Source organism: Triturus cristatus, chromosome 3_1 (assembly GCF_964204655.1).
Source record: "Triturus cristatus chromosome 3_1, aTriCri1.1, whole genome shotgun sequence".
NCBI lineage: Eukaryota > Metazoa > Chordata > Amphibia > Caudata > Salamandridae > Triturus > Triturus cristatus.
Window position 1 is genome coordinate 511,576,071 of NC_140583.1, and position 23,751 is coordinate 511,599,821.

At 41.8% G+C, this 23,751-nt stretch overlaps 1 protein-coding gene across 1 annotated transcript in view; it reads left to right on the forward strand.

Moving 5' to 3' along the window:
- Positions 1–23,751, forward strand: part of LOC146860506 (aminopeptidase Ey-like) — a 174,413-nt gene that overhangs the window by 12,731 nt on the left and 137,931 nt on the right. Inside the window, exons 2-5 of the mRNA XM_085644418.1 lie at positions 6,402–6,544; positions 17,715–17,851; positions 17,957–18,089; positions 23,359–23,513. Of these exons, the coding sequence (XP_085500544.1) occupies positions 6,402–6,544; positions 17,715–17,851; positions 17,957–18,089; positions 23,359–23,513 (568 nt within the window). The remainder of the gene's footprint in view (positions 1–6,401; positions 6,545–17,714; positions 17,852–17,956; positions 18,090–23,358; positions 23,514–23,751) is intronic.

Below are 23,751 nucleotides of genomic sequence, written 5' to 3' on the forward strand. Positions count from 1 at the left end.
ACATTAATTGTGCTAATTAAGTACACTGCTTAATTGAAAGTTTGACTTATACTCGACGTGTGCAGGGGAATGCTAGTTGTTTCTGTTGCCCAGGCCTATCTTGGGGAGGTTGGTGGTTCTCCTCACCTTGCACCGTCACGTGAACTAATCATATCCTGATACTTTACTGTGCGATTCTTCTTAGTGGCACCATTTACCTAAACATAATACCACTGTCCGGATTCTTAACATCCAGGTACTAGTTAATTCCTATAGCCCAAAGCCCAAGCCCAATGTCAATAGTGCACTGAATAAACCGATTTTAAAGCAAAGTTTAACAATCTGGCTGATGATGCTTCTAATAAAAGACATAAGCACACATTGGAAATGCCTGGAGATAGTCACTGCCTGCAGATTGTGTAAATCAAATGATGAATCCTTGGCTCAGTTTCTTTGCATCTGCCCAAGTATGATAAATGCACGCCGCACTTTACTAAAAGCTCTATTTTTAAAATATGGCACCCGTACTTGCAAAGATGCAACGGAACTTCTTTTTAACTTAAAAACTCCAATGGAATTCGCTAGGCTAGCAAAATTTGCATGCCAGTTTCAAAATCGTTTAACAGGAGGCCCGTGACTATCGATGAACATTGAAGAAACTTGATACAGCTTCAAGTTGGAAACGCAAACTTAAAGTTGGAAACGCAAACTTAAGTTACAGTGACGGCTCATGAACTCTTTCTAGCCTTTTTAGAAGCAAAATGTGGTAACTAATAATGTGTTCATTTTAGTACGATCACGGTATGGTTTTGTAACAATATTTTAATAATTGAAACAAATACATGTGTTCAATCATGGGCGTGGGATCCTTTTGTGGTGTGTTTTCACTGTTTATCAGTCTGTAAAACCCAAGAAATCACCTTTACACAGCTGTTGTGTCTTTAGTGCCTGATTTAACGTATGGCAGGTGGGCCACTATCTGTCAGGGTGTCGGAGGTCATTACCTCCTTCACCCTGGTTGGGTTCCTGCCCACTATATATAGATACCACCATTGTCCCTGCGGTGATCTCTGTGCCTTCACTGGAGCAACCACCACAGCAGCTGCTGTGGAGACACAAAAAGATTGGTGTGCATCCACCATGTTTCTGACATTCACACACAAAACGTTTTTGTTTTCAAAAACATTTATTTTCAGAAACACAAACAGCGACAACTCGCCACCGTCATTTAGCAGAGCATCTCTTCCTGTACTTGTCAGCTGGTGGATGCACGGAGCACAGACAAACAAGCATTGGCATAGCCAATAGGTCTCACCTTTGGGACCTAATAAGTGTTTAGCCATGCAACAGTTGATGTTGTTGCACCAAGGATATTGTGCTGCATAACTAAATACTTCTAAGTTCCCAAAAGCGGACCTATTGGCTATTTTGTAGAGCGCAGCGGTCACCATAATAGGGTTTCTTGGCACTGATGTCAGCTTTTTAACATTTTACGAAATAACATCAGGTTATCTAGACTAAGAGAGGACAGAAAATGGCAGAATATTCCAGTGCCTGGCTGCAGCCGCAGTAAAGACCCAGTCAGTCATGAGGTGGGCCTTTGGTAAATTAAATGTAAACCAGATTTATGGCATTAAAATTGTGGATTGCATTATAACCCACCTAGGAGGCACATAGGACTAACCACTGGGTAGTCTAAGCTGAAATTACAACCTGTTGACTGAATATCACGATGAGGACTAGAGAGGTATGACTGACGTAAGGATGTCTGGGGTGCCATAGCTAGAAAGCAAGTTTACAAACCGTCACAAAGCTCACCCCTGTGTTGTCTAATTTTAACTGTTCATGTCCTGCAGAATGCCTCAAGGAAGGTCTTGTCGTCTGCACTGCCTCCAGCTCCTAATTCCCTGCATGTGTACCAATAGGTCCCAACCCCCAGCTCGTCGCCATGGAAATGAACACAGTAACCACCAGATGACATGGAGTTGTACTAATGACATGTAATTGATAAATTAGCAGTCCGTAAATGTAAGCAGAACCTCTAAGTAGCTGTTTAAATCCGCCTCTGGGGTTCTAATGTCTCAGGAAGTCGCTGAACGTCGTGAATCAATCAGGATGAAGGTTAATGACGTCTTATTAACTTTAAAAACAGCACAGAAGAAATTAAATAGTCGTGAGGTCCTTAGGACAGAGACAGCGAGAATAAGGGACACTGGCAGCTTAGCTACAAGGATTTCAGGTAGAAGCACAGAAAAATACAGTTGCGCTTACAGGACAGAAAGAATTGGAAAACGTGAAAAGTTCCACTGCACTCCTGAATTAGGCTCCCTGACCTCCTAAATCGCCCCATGTACGTCCATGATTAATACATCTAAACACAAAGGAGAGGGCATATCGCCTTACAGCATATGAAGTATCGCCTACTTATTTATCCACAATTGGTTACCTTATCAAGTAACTAACTTAAAAATCTCACAACACTAGACAGCTATGGGGGCGAATACATTTATCACCATGCTACTGCTGTTACACAAAACGGGGTCATAGTTTTGTAATATTTCTGTGGCTAGCAGGTAGAATGGAAGGAAGGTGGGCGTGCAACTTGCTCTGATATGCTCAGCTGAATGAATATTCCCCTCAATGTATTCAGATTACTAGCATTTTAACATGGGCTGTGATGTGGTTAAAATGCGTTTTGAGGTGCATTTATTCGGTCTCCAGGATAGCCGCCAACACACCTCACTTAAAAACAGGTATTGACAAGGTCAATCGATCTGGTATTGGTTGTAAGCCTCTTTACTTTGTCAAGTCTTGTTTTGTCATGCAGTCCAATTGAAAAACTGATCTTTCATTTGGAGTGCACGACAACACAAGCATTGACATTCACTTACAGTGAAGGTAGCCAATAGCATTTTCCTTTAACCCCTAGTGCTCCACGTTATAAAATGAAAATACATAGCCAACAGATTTTAATTCACAACGTTACGTAGGACCATAGAATGTCCTCCGTGTTTTTGGTGTAGATTTAAGAGGTTTAAGAAATGTAACATTATTTGTGAGTAGGGCAAATGTGCGTTTTATTACAGGCGTGCGAATATGTGTTTATTTTACGATTTGCTATGATGTATGACTAAGGCTGGGGATCTTCCCAAACTAGTACACACGTACATCCCACGCTCGGAAAATAGTTTTTGAAAGTTTTGTAAGATTGAGCCTCATAATGGGGTTGGTTGCAGCACAGCCCTGCTGTAGTAAATACACAAGCAGGTAAAGCAGCTCAGACAGGAATGCTAAAAAGACCACCCCTCCATGACACTATTTTAACTCTGCATGACCAAGCAAGGAAGACGCCTCACCCCGGGGCTTTTTATCCCCTCACGAACAATGCATTTCACATATCACAGCTACCTTCACCATAGGTGACTGTATTTTGGTCTTTCACTTTGCCTAAAAAAAAAAAAGGACTGACAACGCAGAGAGGCTGACAGCAAAGCCAGATGGGCTGGCTTTGCCAATGCTTGTTTTTAAGGTGAGGTGCGCGAGCTGATGTCTTGGAGTTTTAAGTCCACATGACGGCCACAGCCAATGTTAAACTACCAGTACTTAGCATCGCATTTTTAAGGGATAATATGCCATGGGGCCAAGTTCTACTGCACGCAGCGCAATTCAAGGACGAGACAGTTCAACAGCTTCTCCCCACTAAAGTATCGTTCCAAATATTTGGTAGGCTCTATCCATTTAGATTAAACCAACAATTCAAATAGCGAAATAAAGCGAAACATGAATGAGTCAAATACAGTACCTTAATATTTCCTCTTTTATTATATAAATATCAGTGTATCCTTTACTGTAAGAATATAAAATGTTTTAAGAGGATCTTTTTTGTACAAATTCACAAACAAGTACAATTCGCCTGTAGGGATTTGATGTGGGGAAACTTTCAATGGTTTGTGCCGTTACGGTTTACGAACACAAGTGGTGCGCACGCAGCAGCGCTCCAAGTGAAAGTAATCAGAAAGCTGGCAGCTATGCACGTTCACGCTTGCGTAAACTCAAGCATTTGGCCAGGAAAAGACGGTGGGAAGCACTTTTAAAATCCCACTTACAAAAGATCGAGCAACAGCGCATGCGCTGCTGTAGGCTCGACCTAAAAAGGATGGGCGGGGTTGGCCAGCCTTTAGCCAGCTCTGACTTGCCTGCAGACCCCATAGGAGCCCCGCCGGGGGGCGCTTGTTTTGTTAGTTTACGCCACCGCTCGTCTGTGCATGTTTCCATTCCTGATTCCTTTTGTGCTTTTTAAAAGCCAACGTGATGTTAACTGTAAACATCTTAAAATGCCATTGTGCATTTACTGATGGGCTAAAGCATGTGCTCGCGGCTTCCCCAGGGGTGTTTCACGCTATAATAATGTACAGGAAACTGATCCTCCTCGCCTCTGCTTGCAGTGCTGCGCTCCCGAGACACATCTCTTCTACTGGGGTTGTAATAGCACTTACAAACCTCTGACTTCTGGTTGCTGCAGGTGAGCTGCGATTGAATGTGTGGTCTCTTCTTTACTGAGGTATCCTAACTGGGAGGAGAACACATTGCATCACACTACCCCCCCCCCCTCATTCCTACCCCGCCACCCTCCACCCCCGAAGGAGAAACAATGACAATGGCGAGGAGTGTAACCTAACTTGCAGCAACCTGTGTACAAAAGTAGGTGCTGTGAGGAAAAAATTCAATGAAGAACTCCTTGTTTTAAATAAGTTATCAGCTGACGTTTAAATCCTTCCCATAATTCAACTATTTGTGCCGGGGAGCCTTATGCATTTGTTGCCTCGTCCCTTCCGTGCTCAATTTCTTTTTGTTCCGCTCACCGTGCTAGAACTCTCCATGTATTGCAATTAGTCTAACTGTTCGCCTTCCCACCTCCCTAACCCACCCCATACACTTAGGCTTAGTGGTCATGTCATGCCACCATGTGACTGCTGTAGCAACACATACCTTGCTGCCGTACCCGCTGAAGTGGGTGTGAGGTTCTTTTAGATTGGCCTGTCACCCTACACAATCCTGGCATTTTTTCTTGAGCATGTGCTGTTCCCTGGCATCATCTTCTGGTGGCATAGAGGCATGTTACTCATCAATGCGTGCCGCATAGACATATATGTGTATCCGGTCCGTGACCTGGGCAGTGAGCGAAGCTTTACTCAAGGGAGTGTAACAAGAGCTCAGTGAGTACAGCCCTCTGCAAAAGAACAGAGTGAATAGCCTGGGTAGGTGTAGGAGCACAACCTGCTCTGAAATGCCCTTGAAAGAGTTTGCTCTCATGTGCACCCTTCTTTCCCCTCAGCTGGGCGCCATCAGTACGGATGGCATGCATGAAAGCAAGTCTGTACATGTTGGCACCGCCTGTCAATTGGCACTGCTACTCACACCAAGTACTTTTTTGGTAATAGAGCCCAAACTCGAACTGAGAGAATTAGAGCACTTTACATGTGCACCTGTTACATTACACAAGGACGCACTCGTTTTTGGTAGGTACGGGAGCTTAAGGAATTTGCCCAGAATCATAGCATGCTGAGCTCACACTGAGGCTTGATCCTGGTTCCCCAGGTCCAATCAGGCAGCTCCCCTTTTACACCACATCCACTCTCAACTGCCTGTGTTGCCTGCTTGCTCGGACTGTCCTTATCACAGATACAGCGGCATAGCATTAGATTGCAGCTAGCAAGTGAATGAATGTTTCTGTGTCAGGGGCATCCACGTTGATTATGCCAACTTTAAGCCCTTATAGGACATAGTCTTCTATATTCTCTTTGCAGACATGGCTATATAGACAAGCATCTTGCTGACTCTATGGTGATACCATCTTTAATCTGATAACAGAAAAAAAGGACGGGCGATTCCCAGAAAAAGGTGTCATAAAGAGAAACTTCTGTAATTAAAGTACGTTGCAATAATATGTGATAATATGCTGCATGGCCAAATACTTATAAGGTCCCAAAGGCGAGACCGAATGCATTGCAAATGCTTGTTTCTAAATGCATCCCATCTTCCTTTAAGGAAAACGGGCTGCATTAGAGAAAAAAACTGCTTAATTGACAAAGCAGTCCCAGACATGGTGGTATGCTGACCCCAGCAGGCCACCATCCCTGGGAGTGCCAGCCATTCCCAATGGCGTCGCAAATTGGGACAGCCTCATTAATATGCACGAGGCATACAATTTGTGACCCCATTGGGAATCGCAAACAGTCTCTCTGACACTGTTGTACATTGATGTATGCGACTGGCAATTTAATGCAATTTGCGAGTTGCAAACATCAATGGTCGTACATTTGGCCCTGTTTTACTTCAAAGTTGCCTTTTGCGTGCATGTCATACCTATTGAGCTTCCTGTAACAAGATAATAGTTAACATACTCATATTTTTAATTTCAGGGTCATTGCCACAACACAGATGCAGGCCCCTGATGCAAGGAAGGCGTTCCCTTGTTTTGATGAACCAGCCATGAAGGCCACATTCAATATCACTCTGATCTACAAGCCAAACTTTGTGGCGCTGTCAAACATGCCGAATATCAGTAAGTGAGTCGCTCTTTTAGGAACTGTGTCTAGTTTACTGACAATTGTGCACTGTTGTATAACTATTGATGACGAACGTTAGAAAGGCCAATGTTATTGAGTTGCCCGATTCTTGCTTGAGGTGCAGGCGACACATCTCATTCGGACAGGAAACCTTTTCATGAGTACAAGAGGCTGTTGCTATCTCAATACATCCTGCTGCTGAAGTATAACGATATTACAAAATAATGATAAGCAATTATAAATAAATATAGGAAAACGTAGATATTAGGTGCTAAATTGTAATTGAGCAAGCAGGTGCCAGAGGGCTGACATTCTGAATCTGGTATCTGTCAGATGGATGCAGTACTTCCATGAAAAATGTGTACCTTTTCTCGGTAATTAAACAACGGTACAGGTAATACAACAGTATGTGTTTAGTTGGCTATGCTAGCATCTTATCTAGGAAGGACTTCTTCAAGACAATACCGCCATTTATGTTACGAAAACACGGGAAAAGAGGATTTAAATGACCATGACCACATAAATCTTTGCACGTTTTTCTGGTATCACTAATTGAGCCAGTCTCTCACCCTCTTTTTCCGGCATGGAAATGTAAATGACTGTGGCCAGGACCAGGCTTCCCCACACGCACTTTAATCCATCAATCACAGCCCACTACTTTTATATGAACATGCAAACAAAAAGCAATGCAAAGGCTATGTTCAGATATTTGAATAGGTAATGGTGGTAGTGGGCCTTGTCAGGACAATACGTTGGGCTCTCTATTATCTTACTGTTATTTGAAAGACACGAACTTACAGTTATCAAGAAAGTCCAAACAAGCATTGGCAAAGCAATTAGGTCTGGCTTTAAAATGTTGAAACTTCTTGTTATGTCTTTGCTGAATAGGCCTGTGCTAATCAGAAAAGTATAAGGGGCCACATGTATCAAGCTTTTTTACCATCATAATGGGCTCATTTGCAGAATTGGCTCGTTTGCAACAGGAAGAAAGCATTTTGGTATGTATCAAACAAAACTGCGATTTGGTAGCATGTTACCGAATCGCCGATTCGGTATTTGACAGGGGCGTCCGCGTCCCTTCCAAATACCGAATTGGAATGGTATGTATTAATGTTTTGCAACCGAATTCCAGTGACTATACTACAATGCATTAACCTTCCACAACCCAGCTAATTCTCTACCACTCCTTTGATTGACTTTGACCCTAGACAGTGCTCTGCTGCCTTTCGGCTAGGTTCACACTGTAGAAAAACTGTATACACACATAGTATCGGTTGACTAGACATGCATGATCTGCCTCTTTCCTCTTACTGGTCAGTAGAACTGAACTAATGAGGCCTGAGCTTCATTCATCACAGAATCCAGAAAGATGGAATTGGATGTGAGTACAAAAGAGACAGTTGAAAATATAAAAAGTAATTTACCCACTTATGACCTCTTACAGAACAGCAGACATAACTCGAGCGATTATTAGGGTGTTTGTGCTAGGACACTGCCACTTTCCTCGCACAGTACCTGTATTTATCCAGGCTACACAGAGTTGATGGGCAGGTGGGGATAGGTCAGATTCTGGTGCTCAGCAGATGTCTGGTGATCAGAGGATGACATGGCCTGCTTTCAGTGACACTTAAAGTGACATTTCAAACACACTGTAACTGATGAGAATGCTTTGAGGAAAAGTGTCAGGACTGGCAGGAGCCTGCCCCCTTCCCTGCACGACAGACTTTTACTTTGCAAGCTTAAAAACAGTCCTCCTCGTGGGAAATGATTATGTTTTTTAAGTATTTCAAATGATGAAAGGGAGAGTTCACACACACAGCACATGAATTTGTAGTTTCCACTTTATATGTGTTTTTTTAAAGATGAGCTTAAGGTAGCTGGAGACGAGTGGCAAAGACACATTAGGTGAGAAAAATGCAAAGACAGCTTAATGTACCTTTTACCTCTTCCTCAATGCACTCATGTCAGTAATATATCTTATGTGATAGTGTAACAAATCTGCCTTTTATGCAGCATCACCAACTTCCCCTTTAACTCGCATGCTGTAAATTGGAACTCCCTTTTTGGCCTAGTTTGCTTCCCTATAATTCCATTGTATATGGTGCCTTAAGTTCATTTACTGCATGGAAATTTAAATACCTTATGTGGGCTATAATGGGTATTCACAACATATTCATATATGGCAAAAACAAAGTCTGCAAAGAGCACCACTGTGCTTTGGCATGGCTTTTTAAATGACACATGGCAGGAAAAAATGCCCTTTCCATGTCAGAAATGCCTATTTTTATGTAGTCAAAAGTCACCCTGAAAGTGTGTCTTGTAAGCCCACAAGGCAGTGTGCAGATATATAATAATAGGGTATGCTACATATTACAGTTAATGTTCCCACACGGTGAAATAAAACCCAAAATCTATTTTACTATGTAGACCTGACTAGACGTTTCTCATACAGGACTTGGTGGAATTCAAATATTTATTATTAGGAAATGGCTGGAAAAATGTAGCTTTAAAAAAAATGTACTTTAGCTTCTCTGCACCAGAAAGAGCTCAAAACCAGTTCTGCCGCTCATCACACCCCCAGAGCTTCAATAAACTACCTTGACTAAGAGAGTTAATGACTCTTGCTAAAAGGACAGTGATGTGTGTCTGAGCCCTTAAAAGGCTAACAGTTTAACTGGTGACAATTTACGGTGGATTAGGTATCTGGGAGCGAACAGGAATAAACAGGAGCTTTAGGACTACCTCTTTTAACTTGGAGTTGACAAGGAGGGCTTTCCGTAGTCACTCCTAGGATCCCCCCTTCCCTATATAATCAATCATCATTCGGCCTCTGAAAATGTATCTTTTTTACTTGTAGTATGGTTCCCAGTATCACAAGGTAGGGTTTAATAATCCATTCCATCCACTGATCAGTTAGCACCAAGAAACTTCGGTGATTGAGCATTTTATGAATTCATGCCCATACCCATCTTCAACTTTTGTTAATCGTTTATGGATTTGATGTTGCACGTTATACATAGAATGTAATATGAGTATTTTGTAAAGTGTGCCTCAGTCTGAGAAATTGATTAGTGGTTCAATGTCTCCTGAGGGGTTCTTTGCTTTAATAAATACATGGGTGAGTCATTACTTCTATTGTTTGGTGTGTCTTCTTTGGTAAGCGGACATCCTGATGAAGTAGGACAGGTTGGGTACAGCCTAATGGATTGGGACGAGGTATGGATGAGGAGGTAATTTCTAGATTATTTATTGGTAATCCTAATTATTCTGATTCTTCCCTTCTAGTCCAGGATTTAAAGTCAGACATCCCACCCATCTTTTTTTGATGGCTTGAGAATAAACAGAATATGATTTGGGGGGTAGTTGGCCAAGTGAGAGAAGGAATGGAAACAAAGAGAAGAATCCTCAGGGAAGGGTGCTAAATTGGGATGAGGCCTTCAGGACTCTAGACGTAACTACAGGGATGAGGAACAGAGATTCGGAGTAATGAATATAACCAGTAAGTAATCAAGGTATCATTGAGAAACGGTGGGCCTGGCAGAAGTTCTGTAGTCTGAAATGGAAGAGTTGCTATTTGGCTAAAAACACATGGGGAAATACTTACTCAAAAGACCGTTATGTGATTTGAACATTACTTGTAACTCTTCACGATTTGTCTTCAAGAAAATGTTATTAGCATTTCAGTAACTGTTTAGTCTACATTCATATTTTGTTCCTTTCAAAACTCCGGCGGCAATATCTTCATCCATGTTAGCTAGAAATCGCATTTTTTGTGAAATATACAAATGTTGCAAATATGTGACAAATGCAATAAATTCATAATTAAGTGATACACACTGCAGTCACAGAATCGCATACATCCCCTGGCCTTCACCATTGTCTATTGTATCAACAATTTATTCATGATAGACAAACTTAAACTTTGAGATTTCAATAAGGGCTAATTGTTAGCTTCATATTGAAGAAAGCAGTATTTTCAAGCTAATTAAAAATAAATATCCCAATTGTAAACAAATAGAACACATTCTCAGGAGATAAAGCCAAGTGCAGTTTAATCGGTTACGCGTTTCGACAGCGTAGCTGTCTTGCTCACGCAGTGTACAATAAAGTTTTGAAACCTTTAGTAGCCTGAGTGTTGACATAGAAAAAGGCTAGTCTCAGCAAAGATACTGACATGGAAATGTCAAACGTGGCGGCCATATTGGAAATGTAAAATATAAACAAAGTCGTTATTTTAATTCATTATGTAATCACTGTAAACGATACGTATGTGAATTTCAAAAACTGAAATGAAGATTATACTTTTTCTTTCTCAAATAGCATGAAGTAATATGATACAGATATATATCTCTATGGATTAACATGATATCGATAACGGGATATAATCACGCAATATGTATGCGGATATATGTTGATACTATCATATTCCTAGTGTACATACCTACTAGTGGTAATGTATCAACATAAATTTATTGATGATACGAGTATATATACCTAATAGTGGTAATATTGGAAGATACATGTGATTGATACGCCAAAGTGGTTGGCCACATTAAATTCGATACCAATGTTAACTAAACTGTAATATGGTGACACAGAATAAATTAATTATCATTTCAAACCCAAGTTGGTTATGACATCTGCTATTTCGAATAATATACATACATATCTAAGTTTCTAATAATCAGATGAAAAACGACCATAATTACATTAGATCCACAAGGTCTAAGTTTGACAAGGTTTCTATATAACAAATAGTGGATGAAAAAAAAAAAAAGATTAAAAAATGTAAAGAAGACATCTTATCTTAATATAGTGTAGACCCAGAAAAGGAAGAAAAAAAGGGTAGGGAACCTATATCGGAATGGCCATCCCTGGATACCGGGAATCCCTTCCTTTCTTCCTGTGATGAAAAAAGAAAAATATTTTTACAAATAGGTAAAAATTCTCTTAAATTTCTATTGTACAGTACGTATTCATGATAATAGAAACATTATTAAAATAACTTCAATTATGGATGATACAGAATATAGAGAGGACTATTATTGGTAGCATAGAAAAGGTCTTAGTCTTCATACAGATGAGTACTCAGTTCCTCGTCGAGATTATGGCCCCCTGGGTACTTAGTTTCAAGCTCTAATATCTATTTAGATTCCTGTTTTCGCAATTTAAGCACTCTGATGCCTCCTCTAGAGTTGTTGTGTACCTGTTCTATAATAAAATAACTAAGTAGAGAGCTGTTAGAAAGGTGGAATTCCTGGAAATGTCGTGCTATGGGGTAATGGACATCTTTTTTATTTATAGCACGTAGATGTTCTTGTATTCGTTTTTTGCCATGAAAGTAGTACTTCCCACATATCTAAGTTTGCATGGACATTCCAAGATATTTATGCTGAAAGGAGTGCTACAAGTGAGGAATTGATTGATGCGTCTAGATCTTTCTTTGCCAGGTACAGTAAACTCTTGTACCATATGGCTATTATGGCATGCCCTACAATGTCCACAGGGAAAGAAACCTTTAAGATTATGTTCCCCTCTAGATGGTATTTGTGTGACATCATTGTGTACAAGTATGTCCCTAAGGCTTTGGCTTTTTCTGTATTTAATACTGGGTCTTTTTTTCATACTTTGTCCAATGATAGGGTCACTTGTGAGAATATCCCATTTGTCGGCTAAGATTTTTTGTACCTGTTTGGAACTGTCATTGAAGGTCATAATGACTCTTGTTTCCTGACATGTAGGATCCCCATCGGCTGCATTGTCTTCTCTTGTCTCCAATGTGGATGACCTATCCACCTGACCGATTTTGTTCAGTGCTTTGTTAAGTACCCACCTGGGGTAACCTCTGTTGAGAAATCTTTCAATCATGGTGTTCTGTTCAATCAAAAATGCTGATTCAGTACTGCAATTTCTTCTCGCTCTCAGCAGTTCACCATATGGAATACTCCATTTTAAGTTATCAGGGTGACTGCTGAGAGCGTGAAGAAGAGTATTGCCTGCAGTAGTCTTTCGAAAAAGACTTGTGTGTAAAGTGCCACCTTGTGCTGTTATCATAAGATCTAGAAATTCTATTTGATGATGATTCATGTTCAATGTCAGACGTATGTTGTAATTATTTCTGTTAAGTTTCTCTACAAATTTTGAAGCTGTTTCTTCGGTACCTGACCAGATTATAAAAAGGTCATCAATGTACCTTAGCCAAACCTTGACTTTGGAAAATTCTAGGGTCAAATCAACATTAGATCGAATTTCCTCCTCCCATTTTCCAAGAAACAGATTAGCAAAACTTGGGGCAAAACAAGTACCCATCGCGGTACCTCGTGTTTGTCTAAAAATGGTACCATTGAACATAAAAATATTTCTTTCTAGACATTGTCTCATCATTTGTGTAATCATTTTCGTGTGTTCTAAATATCTCAAAGATCTATGTTTTAAGAAATGAAAACACGCTTCTATGCCCTGGTCATGATCAATTATAGTATACAACGAGTTGACATCAAGAGTTATCATAAGGTCGGTGTCAGTCCAAGTTGTATCACTGAGCTTGCAAAGAAAGTCTTTTGTGTCTTTGACATAAGATGGTAAGGAAGAAACATACTCTCTAAAAAAAAATGGTCAACATATTTAGATACATTTTCTAAAGTGCTTCCAATAGAAGAGACTATAGGTCTCCCTGGTGGATCAATGGGGTCTTTATGCACTTTGGGCAACAAGTATATTATTGGCAACTTAGGGTAGTCTCATTTTAGAAAACAATATTCCTGCCAGGTTAAAAGGCCATCTTGTTCCCATCTCTTTAAGTCTTCCCATGTGTCAAATATGCTTTGATTATACATATCGACGTTGATCTTCGCATAAAAGTCTGAGTCATTGAGTTGACGCAATGCTTCATGGATATATGCTTCTCGCTTCCATAGTACAATGTTTCCTCCTTTATCCGCTGGGCGGATGACAATATCAGTGTCGTGAGCCAAAGATCTGATTACTTCTTTTTCTTTTCTAGATAGATTGAACTTTGATGGTGTATATCCTGATTTTTGATGTTTAAATTTTTGTAGCGACTTAATCACTACATCATGAAAACTGTCAATACTGTCATAAGGCAAGTTCGGATAAAAAATTGATTTAGGCTTAAATTTTGTGTGTGCCGCTTGATCCGTAGTAACATCTAATTCATATATGCTTTCCTGAGAGTCTACATAGGACAGATCATTTCTTGCTAAATCATGCATGAGTCAAAGAGTTTCAGCATCTTCTACTACCAGGTCATCGTATGTATTGATATAGGAATCAGTGATAATATCTTTTCTGATATTAGATCCTTTAAGTTTGTGCCATTTTTTTAATTTGATCTTTCTAACAAATTTGTAAAGCTTTATATGAGTTTCTGAGTAGTTGAAGATCTGAGTAGGACAGAAAGTCAAACCTAAACATAATGTTTTCTTTTCAAGAAAAGAAAGTGGACGTTCTGTAAGATTAATAATTGTTTTATTTACCATTTCTGGATCCATTATTGTTTGTTTCTGGAGTCTGTCAATTTGTTTCCCACGGACTCCTTGATGTTGTCGTTTTTGTTCCTGTTGTTTCTTTCGTTTCCTCCTCTGTTTGCTCCTCCCCTGCCTCTTCCTCTGCCTCTCTGTGCTCTTCCTCGTCCCTGTACTGGAGGTGTCGGTGTTACTCTTGATGTTTGTCGGCCTCTCCTGAGGACCCGGATTTCGTCTAAAAAAGTTGCTGTTTTCGGAACTAGTGGTCTCTCAGGAATTGAACTTGCTGTATTTGTGGATATATCGCTATCAGATTTGCTTGTTTCGATTATTATAGATTCTACTCTTGTGTGGACTCTAGTATCTTCTTCATTCGATTTTGGTTGTTCCTCATACAAATAGTCATATTTGTGGCTATATGTCAAAATGCACCCTGTTTCATAATCAACACAGTCTCTGTGAAGTTTGCGCTGTTTGCGATTTTTAATGTCTTCTTCATGGTGTTTTAATTTTGGTTTTAAGTCCTCTATGAATTTTCTGATGGTATCTTGTTCTTTGCAGTTATTTAATTCATCTTCAAGTGCTGTTAACTCTGTTAACAAAATTGCTCTATCTTCCCAAGCATATTTGATGAGAATATTAAGCATATTTCTTGAGCCACTTGCAGAATTTTCTGCCCAATCATCCAACATGTGTGGATTAGGCGATTCATAAGACGGCATGATGTATATACGCAAACCTCGTGGGACCATGTTTTTGTGTACATAGTCCTGTAAAGACACTGCTTCCCACCATTTGGCAGTTTCTGATTTTTTTTAATTTCTCTAATCTTCTTAGTTTTGTGTTTAGGGAAGAATCCCGTTGTTGTAATTGTTTTATTGGACTTGTAATTTTTCCAGGTGCTCTGGCAAGTAAAGTTTGGGCAGCTGCCCTCCTCTCTGTTTCTTCATCCATATTAAGTAAGCAAAAGAGCGGGTCGATAAGATTCCACAATGTTTGATTTATTGTAGGTACATCCACTGCTGTTACCATATAGGCTGTTCTCCCCCTCTTTTTAATATGAGGTTACTGTTGCCGCTAGTGTTGTAAAGGATTATGCAAAGCCTACCAGTAACATGTGTAACTGGAGTCACATTTGATGCCGCCTAAGGCGAGCGCCATCCAGAACCGCAGGGATTCTCCCCACGCGTGCAGACAGGAAGACTGAGACGCGTCTCGTAAGAAACAAACCCCAGCCTCCCGCCTCGCACACGCCACTAGGGAGAACACCTACCCCTGGGACGCGCTCAGTCTAATGGCGGAGCCTTGCAATCAAAAGTTCGCTTCCATCAAATGGGTAGCGGCCGGCCAACGGATCATCGTTTTCAATTTCAACAGAAGTTTGCTTCTCCGGATACCCAAGCCCGTAGACAGTTGGTGCGTTATGCCGGCGAAGCCCCTGGCCGTATTAATCAATCCCAATTGTAAACAAATAGAACGCACTCTCAGGAGATAAAGCCAAGTGCAGTTTAATCGGTTACGCGTTTCGACAGCGTAGCTGTCTTGCTCACACAGTGTACAATAAAGTTTTGAAACCTTTAGTAGCCTGAGTGTTGACATAGAAAAAGGCTAGTCTCAGCAAAGATACTGACATGGAAATGTCAAACGTGGCGGCCATATTGGAAATGTAAAATATAAACAAAGTCGTTATTTTAATTCATTATGTAATCACTGTAAACGATATGTATGTGAATTTCAAAAACTGAAATGAAGATTATACTTTTTCTTTCTCAAGTAGCATGAAGTAATATGATACAGATTTATATATCTATGGATTAACATGATATCGATAACGGGATATAATCACGCAATATGTATGCGGATATATGTTGATACTATCATATTCCTAGTGTACATACCTAATAGTGGTAATGTATCAACATAAATTTATTGATGATACGAGTAATAAATATGTGATATAAATTATGGTTAACAGGTAGCGTTAATATAGTCCTATATTACCATCTTGGGGCTCAGGGGACATTTACAAACCCCTCGAACTTCATCCTCATGGTTAATTATGTCACCATAATCCCTCACATACCCGTGTAATATAGTCCTGTTTTGCCATCTTGGGGCTCTGTTGACATTTATAACCACTTTGACTTTGGCTTCGTGGTTAATGATGTCACCAGAACCCCTTGGCTGACCACTATGTATTGTGTGTTATTAAATTTGAGAAATAGAGTTTTTCAAATATACACATTTAAGGCCAGATTTACAAGAAACTAATGCAGCGTGGTGCTGCAAGTAATTTTGCTGCCCCATGCTGCTTTAGTTTCAAAGCACAGGGATCCGACATATTTACAACAATATGTTGCATCTCTGTGCTTCCCCCTGCACTGGCACACAAACTGCTGCCATGCGCTAGTGCCAGTACCCTTGCACCATGGTGCAAGGATGCCTGCATCATAGGGAGATTGATTTTATGCAGGAAGGGATGCCAATTGATGTGATTTCCTCTTCCAATGTGTGCTGTAGAATGTGGAACACATTGAAAGAGAAACAAAACGAGGAGAAATGAAAACATTTCTCCTCATTACACCACGCTACTCCACCCATAGGGTGGCGTAGCATTCTGACGCATTTCCAGATTTACGATTGCTCGTAAATCTGGAACTGCATCAGTGGACATGGGTGTTACGTGGGAACACCCACAGCAAAACCCATGTCACTTCCCCAACACGCAAAATGTTGTGTGAAATGGGGCGATATTTACAAGCACAGGTAAAGTCACGCAGGGTGGCTTTACGTGTGCTTGTAAATAACACACAGCAGGTTGCGCCGCCGGTGCGTCACCCAACGTGACACACAGGTGGCGACAGGGGCTTGTAAATCTGCCCCTCAGATTTCAACTATAATATATAAATGTTAATTACCAAAGCATTTATCATTTATATTATTTTTATCTGCTTTTTGACAGAGCTGCTCAAAATGCATAGCAGTTGCTTGCCAGGCAGTCAATCTGGTTTGTTTGCCTGTATTCATTCCCATCCCTTAGATTCAGAAATTTCTTGAACTTTCTATCAGTTGCCCTTTGGCCCTTGCATTGTGAGAACCTTGCATTAAATATAACCAATACACAAATGTATGAAAGTGCTCCCCTTGCACAGAGACTTGATACACAATTTACGGTCCCAGTTTAGCACATTTCTTTCATTGTGACTATGCCGCTTTTGAGGACATTGCTGAATGTACTCTGCATTCAGTTCAAAGGTGTAATAAGGCACATACCTCTTAATTGTGGACCTCATGCACACAAGCAGTTGAAGTGCAAAATAAGCACTTACAGAAACTATTCCATTGTGCTAGAGACAGGCACTACCATGTGAACCGGTAGCTGGAATACCTGGCTCTGTCCGATGATTAAAGCGACCTCCAGAGGTCTGCAGAACCCTTGCCCTCCCTATATGACAGAAACTGCACTGAAGGTTGGTTCTAGTGTTTAATGGAAAGGGTTGACTACATCCCAAAGTCTAACTTAAGTCAAACTGTAGGTGGTAAAGTAGCAAAAAAGATGAAAAGTAATTGTGTTACACTGATAGGAATTTCAAGGGGAATACAAATAAAACAAAATGGGAAGTAAGATCAAAAATGTGTACGATGATGTTTACTATCACAGTCTATATTAATGTTCTCATAGGCACAACAACAATTCAGGAAGCAGGGTCAACATGGAGCGTGACCACGTTTAAAGAAACTCCAAAGATGTCCACCTACCTCCTGGCCTTTATCGTGTGTGATTTTGATTACATTGAGAAAGCAGACCCTGGTCAAAAGGTAAATGGAGTTTCATGTGAAAACACCTCACTTCTTCCTAATTATGCTTTTTATGAAAACAATGCTCCAAAAGCACCCATTCATTAACGTGTTGACCTCATTTAGTTTCAGGTCCGGATATATGGTCGTGAGAAAGCGATTAAAGAAAATCAAGGAGAATATGCCTTAAATGTAACAGGACCAATTCTAGAATTCTTTCAGAGTTATTACAATGTGTCCTACCCCTTGCCAAAATCAGGTGAGCAGATCTTGTATGCATCTTATTTAGTGCTACTGCAATGATTGAGTGTGTTTGAAAAGGAGATAAAAACACCAACAAGACTAAATGCAGAAGTAGAAATCTATAACTATTGAGAATTAGACAGGTCACAACATTGTTTATTATGCCAAACAGCTCATTATTTACGTGGTCCTACAAAGGCTATAAACCATACACTGCATATGATTTGCTTCAAGTGCTGATTTAGAGATATAAACCTCTTTTCTGATCTATAACCCTGAGGATGTATATTGACTCCACACTATTTTTTGATGATTGGTCGTTGTTAGTGAGGCATTCCACTGTGAGCTCCATTGTACGTGCCTGAAAGGAGAAAATACAGTGTTAAATTTACCAACATCTCTGTTTGTCTGCAAATCCTCAGTATGACCCAAGGGATTTGGGTATCTGAGGAATTCCAAAAATAAACCTTATCCTGAATGGATAAATCCGAATATCACTCCACACCACACCGCAGAACAGCATGCAACATGAAAGATCACATTAATAGTAAATGATGCCACGTGACTAAGAACCAGACCTTAGAAGACTACACCCTATCACACCATATAATGCCAAATGATGCTAGTCCACATAATATAACAACGCTTGCCATCGCACAACCATCAACCAATACTTCGCAGCAACACATCATCTTATCCCACCACTCATTTTCTTTAAAACACTATACTATTTAACTTCACATCATACTAAGCTACAAAACATCACTGCACACCATACACAGACCATGGTGATAACTTCTCACAGGAAAAGCGTTTTTTGATTTGCCATTATCTTTGGCACTGTTTGAAGAATCTTCGCGAAATTCCAAAAACTAATGGGCCGATCTAGTCAGCTCCTGTCTTGAAAGTTTCAGGGTGATTTGTCAAGCGGGGGCCGAGAAAAAAGGGGGGGTCCCAAAGCACGTTTTCTCCATGTTAATTTCCATTGTAAATTTTGGAACAGGCTACAGGTCGAACTGCTGAACGGAATTACACCAAATTTGGCAAAAAGGTAGCTCTTGGTTCAGAAAACGCCCTTTTTTTTAAATGGTGTAAACCCCTTTCAGTAGTTGCTGATAATTAAAAAAATAAAAATAAAGATATCTGAGCACAGAGGAGGAGTCTCGACTCCTCCGGAGCATGAGCTGATTTCAGATTGGCTGCCAACACTCCAAACCAGGAAGTGTAGGCAGCCATCTTGTGACTCTGTAACTGAGTCACAATAAAACAGTGGAAAGAAAAGTTAAAAAACAATTAAAGGGGGCAGGTTAGAAACACCCTGACCCTCTAGGCCTGCTCAGGGGGTCCCACAGGGACTCTCAGGGCCAAAAAAACATTAACAAAAAATAAAAAACAGCTGAATTCGCCCTGGGTTCGTGAATCTGTGCGAGAAAAATCGAAGCGCGGGCTCCTGTGGTTTCTTGTACTTAAGCCCCCGGGTGGGCCAGGTCCGGGGGGGCAATATGTAATTAATTAGCAGGGGCCCGCGAGGGCCCCCACAGCCCCAGGAACCGCCACCTTCCCGGGGCTTAGTTAATAGTGTGCGGGGGCATGTGGCTCCCCCACTGCCCTCGGGGACCGCCACCTCCCCGGGGCTTCAACAATAAACGCGTGGGGGGATCCCAACCCACCCATGCTGCCCGGGGACTGCCACCTCCCCGGGGCTTTTATAAAATAGGGGCGGGGGGGCCTTGTGGGACCCCCAAGCCCCGGGGACCACTACCTACCTGGGGCTTCTGTTGTTAATCAGGGGGGGCCACGTGGGCCCCCAAGCCCAGGGGACCACCACATCCCCAGGGCTTTGAAATGTGGGGAGGAGGGCCACACAGCCCCCCTCCTGGAGCCCTTGATGGCCCTGGGGACCCCGAGGGCCGCTCCTGCAATGTCCCAGAGAGCCCACCTCTGGGACATTTCTGTTTGCTATGGCAGGGCAGAAGCACAGTTCCCGCCCTGTCATGGCAAACTCTGCTTTGGTTTTCAGACGCAAGATTAGGAAACCTGCTCTTGCTTCCTAAAACCAAAGCAGAATTGCTTTTGCACAAGGGGAATTGCATGTCAGCAGCTCCCCTTGTGCAAACGCAATGCCAGGTCCCGCAGGAGGAGACGAGCCAGCGGGACCGTGGGGGATTGGGGCTCCCCCCACGGGCGCCAACGGTGGGGCCGGGCCCCGGGGGATGGGGTCCCCGGGGCAAGAAGTGGCCAGAGAGGGGCCCAACTTGCCCCCCTCCCCCACAATATATATATATATATTTAGAACAAACGGAAAGGCCGGCCCCAGGGGATGGGGTCCCCGGGACCAAAATTGGCCTGGCCCCCTCCAAAGAATTAAATAAATAAAAAAAAAGACTGGCCATGCCCTGGGGGATTGGCCTCGGGAGGGGGGCCATGTGGCCCTATTCCTGTTTTTTTATGTAAATGGGTTAGGCCCTGTGGGATGGGGTCCCCAGGGCCCAAGAAATGGTAAAAGAAGAGGGGCCACACAGCCCTCCTTGTAAAAAATAAAAAAATAAAAAACCTGGCATCTCGCCGGAGGTCCCGTCCCCTCCCTGCACCACTCTGCAAACGCCCCACCTGGCTCTTTGCAAGTTGAGGAATTAATTCCTCTTGAATACTGAGGTTCACTGGGGGCCAACTAGCCCACCAGGTACCTCCAGTATGCGCCACTGAGCTGTGTTGCAGAGAGGTGGTCCGAGGCCATGCCCCTTTTTACACCACTCTGCAAACGCGCTGCTTGTTTGTAGAGTAGGTGTAGATTTCTACAAGTGTATGTGTCGAGATTCTGTTCGTCTTAGGTTCAAAGTTCTGTCACCTCCTCGCTTTTTTTGCTTCACAATTTTTATGCCAAAGTATTTTAATTGTTGGCTATCACTCAAATGAAAATCAAAAAATTGTTTGCAATCGGGTACGAAAAGTCTTTATTTTTGATGTCCCACAGGTGTTGAAGGATTATTAGTTTCAATTTATTTATCGTACTTCCTACATGTTGCTTTCTGAAAGGGCATTTTAAAATATACACCACATATTTTGACTCACAGGTGATGTGTTCTTGAATAGGCTCAATTCTCCCATTTTGAAGTCTGTACGATAATTAATTTTGTCCATGTTCACAGGCTCTACATTTTGAGCATTTCCAGAAACCAGGAGTGTTTAACCAAGATGTTGTCGTTGGTTGCTTGATTTCTAATGGCTTTGTGTCAGGATTTCTCCCAGCGAGACGGTTTTCCTGTATGTAATACTTGGATTTGGGGACAATGTTCTCTTAAAGGTCTCATCTAGGGTCAATATTTTGCAATTTCTTTGTATAATTTCTTTTAGTTCTTTATTTTCATTGCTCAAATCTATGTTCACCATGTTATCTCATCTTCTTCGTTGTTTCCTTCTGTAACTTTTCATCGTGGTGTTAAAAGATCTTTTCTTGATTTTAATCTAACTTTAGTTTTCACAGTCTCAATAACTTCTATTGAATAACCTCTTCCGAGGCAGCGGTTACTCAGTTCAATGTCAGAGACTTCAGATCAGTTCTTTATATATATATATATTATATTATCTACTGGCAGTCACTAGTACATAGTTATAGTAAGGAGCTAGTTTCCATAGGAAAATCGGTTTTTTTCCTAATAACTTTGGCGCTGTTTGACAAATCTTCACAAACTTTTTAAAACTTAGCGGTTTCTCTGCCCACACTGGCACAGGCAGGGAAACCTGACAGGAAATTTAAAAATTCTCTGGCCGGATGGGAGCAGACTTTAGATATGTTTTCCTGCCAGCAGTGATGCGGGCAGGGAAAAAGGTTCAGAGTATTGCTCCCGCCTGCAAGGAGCAGCATTTTTAGTTAGTTGCTCCCTGCGCTTGGGAGCAATGGCAGTTCCTGCTGGGTGTGGGGGGCTGGCTGGGGTTGTGGGGGCCTTGGGACTTCTCCCATTGCCCCCAACGAGGAGATGGTGGGCGGCCTGGGTGGGCACAAGGGCACCCACTTTTTCTTTGCCAGGCCCTGGGTGGTGGGGTCCCTGGGGCCAAAAACAGCCCAGTTGGGGGGCCATGCTGCCCCACTCCCCCTTTAGTTAATGCTCAGGCTCTGGGTGCTGGGGTTCCCGGGTCTGATATAGGCCCAGGGAGGGTTTCTGCATGCTCACGACTCCTTATTAACTTTGACCGGGCCCTGGGAAATTGGACACCAGGGCTGGAAGTGGCCCAGGTTGGGGGTCGTGTGCCCCCTTCCCACATTTTAATAAGGCCAGGCCCTGGGGGGAGATGGGGTTCCCGGGGGGTCAGCTTGGCCTGGGATGGGGTCTGTGTGCCCCCTTCCCCAGAAATATAATGGTGATCTGCAGGGGATGGGGTCCCTGGGGCCAAATCAGAGCAGGAAGGGAACCACATACCCCCTAAAAAATACACCTGGACCTGGGGTATGGGGGCCCCGGGACTACATTTGCCCAAAACAGTGGGACATGCACCCCTAACCCTAAAAAATGCACCGGACCCTGGGGGATGGGGTTAAGGATGGGATCACTGGGGCCAAGCATAGTCAGGGAGGGGGCCCACGGGTTGTATGCATGTGAGGGGTTGGCCACGGGGCTGCGCCGTCGCCATGCACTGCTAATTACCCCACATATTACATTACTCATAACATCTTATATGACAACATTTTCTGTAAAATTATTGACGAGACAATTGTGCATGGCAGGGGTGCAAGTAATAGTTAAATTAGGGCTATGGGTAGTGGACTATGTTTGCAAAAATATCTTTCTGTAGTCACACATTCATTTTGATATGACCAGCATCTTCACACTTGCACTATTAGACTTTATGCCTCTCAGGGTGTGATAAAAGGATAGTAGTGACTAGGAACTGCCTATTCGCATTCATGAGTAGTAACTGGAGCAAATGCAGCAAAGAGTTAATCAGGGTTTCCTTAGCTATCGAGCGACAGCATGTTAGCTTTCAGCCAAGCATAGCACAATTGTGTGCTTAATGCTTAGGATTAATGCAATGGAATATATGGATTTATGATCTGAATCATTGAGAAGGATTCCCACAGAGGACAAACACTTAGAATATTCTGCATAAGTTCTGTCAGTATTTTTTTTACGAAGATAAATTTTAGGTCAGAAGAAGCTGTTGTTTTCTCTACATTGGATTTGATGTGATTCATATTTTTATCGGCAATACTCAAATTGTGACATCTTAATAAAATTGCCATATGAGTAGTTCACCACCTTCCTAAAAATGAATAACATTTGTTTCAGACCAGATCGCTCTGCCTGACTTTAATGCAGGGGCAATGGAGAATTGGGGACTAGTTACATACAGGGAGACGGCCCTGCTGTATGACCCGTCAGTATCATCCATTGGGAACAAGGAGAGAGTGGTATCAATAATAGCTCATGAGCTTGCACATCAGGTACAGTCAGTGTCTGAATTCTATTACAAACTTCATACTGCTGTGTACTTCTCTTATTTCTTTTTCCTTTGTTATATTTAGTAATTCTAAATATATAGACACGGAACTGAAAATAGAAAACCTGTACAATTTCTCCTGAAAGCTGCAGGCCTATGCTTCTGTATTAAGATTTACATCAGAGACACATTTTGTTTAAATAACCTGTTTAGTTCTTGAATTGACAACGTTTGGGTTTTCT